The following is a 7,199-nucleotide window of genomic DNA, read 5'->3' as shown; positions in this document are numbered from 1 at the left end:
TCCTTTTTGAATACTATTTATTGGCTGTGTCTATTATTTTCATATCATGCTTTCCATGTGCAAAGTGACATTTCTCAGCTATTCGGGGACATCCATCAGGGTGATTGTTATAGAACCAGCACTGTACAGTTTTAAAGTGTTGACTTTTGTCCTTCTTAGATAACTTAGAGTGTTTGCTATACGGTTCATCCAAAGTTAGATCCCTCAACTGCACTGTGCCACCATACACTGAAAATGATAGAAAGATATGTATAGAAGTACATAAAATGTACAGAGTCACTGAATTGGACTGTGCTGCCGTAAATGATAGATATATACACAAGTACAATAACTGTACACAGGGAAATGCTGATTATAAATAAACATTGATAATACTGACAGATGACTTATAGTCATTATTTCCAACAGTCAAAATTCTCATCATTGTAAAGGATAACTAAATGTATTAATTACAAATAGACTGTCAAAGCTTCCATTTATCAAACTTGTCAATATCACCACACTACATTGTAAGAGAATCTACTATTGTAAAAATTAGTTAAGGGTCCATCAACTTTAAGTTTAGCCTATGCATTTTTCTGTTTATATTAATAATATCACTATGTTGAAAAGCTGAGAGTACACATAAAGAAAACAAAAAAAAGCATTATCAAACATGATATGAACTATACTCACCATTAAATACACTGTTGTGGTTCCTAAGCAATGTCTGTAGCCCACCACACTCTGATTTTAACTGTTTCAGAACATCCTTATCAAACAGTTTCACAACATCACCAAGACACTTTTTACCTTTAATTGTACAGATCTGCATCACAATCTTATAATTTATTGTATCTTGTTCAAAATATTGATAAAATATGTCTACAAATTTATCTAAACCACTTACAATTACAGCTTGGATGATGTTGAAGCATTATAGTGCAAATTATACATGTGTATTTTAAATCAGTTATTTACTAATACGGGAAATACTTAATTTTAGACACCCTGTAGAATACATTAAATCATTATAAAAAGCATGCTTACTTGTGTAACGTGAAAACTCACCTCCTTTCCTCCACACCCTTCCCTCCTCTAACTGCCTCTCCTCACAGTCTGGACTGTTCAGTAGCACATCAAACACTGTCCTCACAATGTGATTCACAGTTTCTGAATCCACAGTTTTACAGTTACGAGACTTCTCTTCGCTTGGCCGAGGAGTGAATCCTTCTGACCAGGAATCATCAGTTTTCTGTTTTTTGGCTGGGTTACCATCACTGTCTGATGAGAATGACCTTGAACTTCTTAACTTAATATAGTTTGCTATCCTGTCATCAACTAGGTTGTTTTCTTCTGGCTCATAATTTCTGCTTTTACCAATGAAACAAACCTATACCAAATTCAAAAAAGGTTCATTTTACTCCAAACGCAAAGGGAAAGTCTGTGCAAACATCAATTGCAGAGGCTAAACTAGACAAGAAGTAAATTTTTTTTAAAATGCATTATGTTAATTTGACATAAATATATTCTAAAAAGTTAAAAAAAATTTCTTGCCATTCACATAAACATGGCAGTAAAATGAGTTAAAGTTTTAAAACAAGTAGCAAGAGAAACTGACCCGCTTTGTGGATGGAATTCTAAGGGTATCCTCTAGAACACTGAAGCCGCACACCTCCCCAACCTCACGCACAAAGTTCAAGTAGGATCTGTAGTTACTCTCGTTGGCTTCCCTCTGGCTAAACTTACGATCAAAGTCAAAGTGACAACAAGGCAGGACAAAATAATTACACCTAAAAGATGACCTGAAAGTAGGACACTTAATGTTAAAGTTACTTCAAACGAATCATATCACCTTAACCATGTTTTAAATAACACCCACATACAGGAATGACTTAATGGTTTCTAAGACCACACTAGTAGTACAGGGAGACAATAAGAAGGTTTTAAAAACCAAGGCAATATGCAAATTTAACATTTTTTTCTGTTTTTACCTTGCTGCTATGACTGGAATCCATGGAGTTAATTCATCACTGTGATTTCCAATCAGCCAATCAAAATCAGGGAAAGTACTCTCTGCTGAAGGTGTTATGCTCTCTTCCTGTTCAAAGATACAATTATATGATTCAGAGTTACCATTAGATAGAATGAACTATATGTTACTGTGTCTTGAGAAAGGCCTTCACCTTTTGTAGGACAAAATCTTTTTAACAATAGAACTTTCTTAATCTCATACAAAATGATCTTCTACAGTCTGAAGTGCTAAAGCTTTTTGCCATGCAATGACTTGCCTTCAATTTTGTTTGATCACCATAGAGATCCCATATGTTTCTTTTCCTTACATCTAAACCCAGGCCAGGATGCTTCAAAACATGAAATACAATTACTCATTTAGTGCTGTTTTGTTTTTGCTTTTATTCAATACACAACAATTTACCCCTTCTGACTGGAGAATAAGAACTAGTAATCCATTTATCCCATCTGACTGGAAAATATGAACTAGTAATCCATTTACCCCTTCTGACTGGAGAATATGAACTAGTAATCCATTTCCACATCCCAAGTCCACAAAACTTTGTAATTCTTCACGATTTTGCTCTCTTCTTTGTATTTCCCATATGATCTATGAAATACATATCACAAAGAGAAATAACTCTTGTTCTGTATCAGAAGAAAATTTTAATACATCATTAGTTCATGGTCAAAATACCCACCAATAAATAAGTGGCAATAGCAACATCTTCATACACAAATTTTTCAGGGTCTGTTTTCTCTGGCCATATCTATAGAAAAATTAAGGAAGGTATAATTACTGTATGTGAACCATTTGTACCTAATTTACACATGAAAATTCTAAGTACATTTAGTAAACTTCCTTAGAGGTGTTCATAAACATATAATACAGTAAATAGGTATTCAGAAAATAAAAATCTATGGTTGTCCAATTTTTCCCATAATTTTGCAGATGGGACAAATCTGCAAAAATTGCAATCACAAAACATATAAGTGTAATTTATAGCTAATAACTGTATAATTATCAAAAAATGCTTACCATTTTGCTTAACTTTTAATAACTATAAAAATATATAATTATCACTCATTAGGAAATTCAAACCTTAACAAACTTCCTGCCATATTTATCCTTAAGACTGTTGTAAAGTTGGTTGTATCTGTCAACAGGAACCAACCTAAGGGAAGTTACAGAGGTTCGGAGATTTTTCTCAGAACTCCAATTGACTAGTTTTGTCAACAAAGTTGTTTTAAGCCAGTCAATATACCCTTTCTCTGATGCAGCTAATTCAGTTCTTGTGTTCAAGATTATCCTACAAATATGAATAAGAGAAATGATAACATCTACACGGTGATTTACAAAGTGTGCAAAAAGAAATACAGTAAAACTTGTCTAATCCATACACCACTGGTTTTATAGAAATTTGCCAAATTAGACAGTATACTGGCTTAGATAAGATTTTAAACAATTGAATTTACTAATAGCTACTAATTGTGCAAGATTTAGGAATACACAACAAACAGATTAGACAAGTTTTACTATAAACCTGATACTTAATGTTTCAGTGAGTGGAATCAAGTCACATCTTTAACATGAAGAAGTATTTGTTCACAAATAATTATAACTATTTAAAAAAAATTGAACTGTAAGTGATTGCATAGCAAATCTTTGATTTTCCTGACCAATCTATGTCTTCCCCTAGATCACATACCATGATTGACTGCTTTCTTGTTTAAAGCACAACTGATATGGTGCAACAAGACTTTTATTGCATTCTCCATTACTATCCCTCTTGTGTTGATTAATTGGTAAGAATGTTGCACTTTTATTACCAAAATCTGTTTAAAAAAAAAAAATCAATTTAAAACTGATATTAAAACAAACAGTTTCAGAGTGGGAATATAGAGATAGATGCTTCAGGGAAAAAATGTATGTCAAAAAGAATCTGGATTTGAGTGCATATTATCATTACTACAAATCAAAGTTATGATAATAAGTTATGAACAATCTCCTTGTACCCTTCCAAAGTGTGTATATGTATTGAATGTTGGCAGTTTGTACATGTTATATACATAGTATAGTGCAGATAAGGGTGAAACGTTTACTGAATTTTGTAAACATTTAAACAAACAGCAGTAAACGAAATGTTACCGTTTAAACGGGAGAATAGTTTGTGTTGAATTTTTATGGTTACTTACTCATGAAACACTAAATTAATACTCTATTCTTTCACTATAATGTAAGTATTAGTTGTTATAACTAGTTATTTGTTGGTTTTTACATGTGTTTTATGACAAAAGAATATGAAGCGCATAAAACTCATTCACTTTCTACACCGTCACCCAATATTGCATTAATAGTTTGTTTGGCTACATACCACACTTAGAAAAAGCACTGTCAAATTAATCTTGCAAAGGTGGCTCTTTTAATCCTGAATTAAGTATACCACGATTTGCTAACTGTATTGAAACACTTTTCAAAGACTTTGGTAAATATGAAATAAAACAACTTGTTTGTATTTATCTTTACTTCTGATAGACATTGATAATGACCTTCATGTAAATGTTTACTCAATTCGTAAACGTTTAGAGCATTTAATCGAAATGTCGCCGTTTTCACATGTAATCGTTTCGCCCTTAAGTGCAGATATTGTGAACATGGTGAATTTTCTTCAAAAATATACACATACATGTATATAGTTACATGTTAATTTTTATCATGCAGGTTTTTTGACAGTTTGAAAATATCTGACTTTTTTATTATCCAGGCAGACAGTGTTCTGTAACCCCCTTTATTTACATGTACCTAAACTGTGTCTAAAAAGTGATTTTGGATCTATATTTGTATAATATTTCATTAGAATAAATTAAGTTAACCATGAGTTTAAAATTGAACCAATTAATATATCATAAACACTACCATTAAAAATTCACTTTTTACTTGTTGAAAAATTGTGCAAAATCAAAGACATATCAGGGTTTATTAATAACTCCTGCATCCAGCTCCAGTAGAAGGATCCTGTCCCAAATGAAATTTATTCTCTTTTTCCCCCATTGGCAAGCTTAGATAAAAATTCCCAAATGACAAGAAAATTGATTTTTCAGTGCTTTTTATATTTAAAAAAAAACCTTGAATTTTGTGACTTTAATGATTCATTAAGATGTGTGAAGGAAATTAAACTTTACACTACAATGTAACACTTTATTCAACAGTAAAAGTTAATAAACATGATATATGGGATCAATATTTAAAAATTTTGCTACTTTCTTGATTTAATATTTCCAATTGAAAGGGCTACAGATACAGAGTGTTAAATCCAGACCCTAAAAAGGGCATGGTAATCCAATAATCAAAAGGGCACTTTATGCCGCGACAAGTTTTCATGAGGGCACTTTTTTAACGTCTTTGAAATTATAAATATTTCATGTTTATGTACTTAAATTATTATTTAATACTGAAATCTTTAGTTATACGAGTATCTAAAAGAAAAATTTATAAATCTGTCAGCTTAATTCATACAATACACAATGAGAGGGCAATTATTGCCAAAATTTAAATTCAAATTTTTTAATCAAGAAATTAGTATGGCTATCAAGGTTATGCTTAATAAGTAATAGGTGTGAATCTTTTTGTCGCTTGCTTAAGAATTATTTTAGTTTGGGGTATGAATTTTGTCCCTTGCTTTAATATTGTTATTTGTGGATGAGGTAAATAACAGAACAAAATTGCAAGGGGGGGGGGGTTACTTGGATAATAAATGTAGAGGGCATTCCCTTTATTTTGAAAGTAATCTACCAACAAACTCAAGTGAAAACTGATCATAACAAAAAAATCAAACTTGAAATAATATATTAATTGGATAAAACTTTTTTTCTGGCTTAGAACATTGAGCCTCAGGGTGTCACCTCAAAAAGTTAGAACACAGAATCATTGAACAGGTTGAAAGAAACTAACTTCATACTTTGTTGTTTCCTAGCCCATTTCACACGTAATATTCAGTTGTTTTTTTTTTGGTACATTGTAAGTTGACTTAATTCATCAGCAGTTTTATTTTTCACATTTCTTCATCATCTCTGTTTTTCTACTTTCAATTAAAAAAAAAACGATCCAGATTTAAAATGTGTTACATTTTAATTTACAAATTAATCTATCTTTGACATTGGGCTAATTCTTGCATAATCAATGCAATCAAATGATATTTTCTCGTGTTATCTAGCTCTTATACCCTGTCAGCCTGAGGCATGTTACCTGGCCAGGTGGCTGTGTGCGTTCAAGCGAGAAGTGATATCCTGTCCTGAATTCACACCTTTGCGTGCATTAAATAAACAAAGGGGCTAATCAGCATGCACTGAATAAACAAAGCTGCTAGTCCATCTTGCCTCTGCTAGGCATATTTATTTATTTTTGCAAGGAAAAAAGGGCATGGCGCCGAGAGAAAAGAGCATGGCGCGGCGCCATGCTAGTTTGCTTTAGATTTAACTCTAAGTCACTACTGATACATGTAAAAAGGGTCAATTAATTAAGCCCTGCATATGTCTATGACAATATTCACTAAACCTATTATTATGGCTTCTTTCGTTGACATTTGGTTCTGTTGTTTGTAGAAAATTTCTAGAAGAATAAAATAAAATGTCATATCCATCAAAGATGAGAGGGGCGGAACTTCTTCTACATCATCTCTTTTATGTAATGCTTGTAGGTCTTTGGAGGATAATAAACATCTATGTATAAAACTGCGGAGGTCGGTCTCTCCAGTGCTGTCTTGATACACAACTTTCGAACCACAAAGTCGCCGGTTTACAACATGAGGTTTGTTTATCCAGATAGTTAATGCGTCACAAAAAGTTTCAAAAGTTCCTATTGTTGATTTTTCATCGACTTTAACACTTTTAAAAGCGTCTAAACAACGAATAATGTCACTATATTCCATAATTAATTGGCCATAATTCTTATAGGAAATACACAATCCTCGCTAAAATTAAAACAATAATTATACAAGTAGTAGATGATTTTTTTCCGGAATAACAAGAATGTGCGAAAAAAGTGCTCAGGTCATCTCGTAACTTTACTGTGTGACTAAGTTCAAGAGAACCCATGACAAAATAATGTTCCCACATACAAGACCTATGCCTCTTCGACCATATGACAAATGCTTGATCTATTCATTTCCATAAAATGACTTATACATGTAAGGTAGGTCGCGGGTTTT

General features: G+C 32.3%; 1 protein-coding gene across 1 annotated transcript; it reads right to left on the bottom strand.

The window, feature by feature from the left end:
* On the bottom strand, positions 1 to 6,920 carry LOC133196651 (probable tRNA (uracil-O(2)-)-methyltransferase). Its single transcript, XM_061332511.1, has 11 exons — positions 6,548 to 6,920; positions 3,702 to 3,828; positions 3,095 to 3,302; positions 2,694 to 2,762; positions 2,495 to 2,602; positions 2,267 to 2,342; positions 1,974 to 2,076; positions 1,601 to 1,784; positions 1,051 to 1,372; positions 676 to 792; positions 1 to 228 (listed from the first exon to the last, which is right to left on the bottom strand). The coding sequence occupies exons 1-11, from the start codon at positions 6,918 to 6,920 to the stop codon at positions 14 to 16; spliced, it is 1,902 nt and encodes a 633-aa protein (XP_061188495.1). The 3' UTR covers positions 1 to 13.
* Positions 6,921 to 7,199: the final 279 nt, after the last annotated feature.

This window comes from Saccostrea echinata, unplaced genomic scaffold (genome assembly GCF_033153115.1).
Source record: "Saccostrea echinata isolate AGI-Se365-2 ecotype Australia unplaced genomic scaffold, CSIRO_AGI_Sech_v1 ptg000030l, whole genome shotgun sequence".
Classification (NCBI taxonomy): Eukaryota; Metazoa; Mollusca; class Bivalvia; order Ostreida; family Ostreidae; genus Saccostrea; species Saccostrea echinata.
This window is presented reverse-complemented; position numbering and strand designations above follow the sequence as displayed.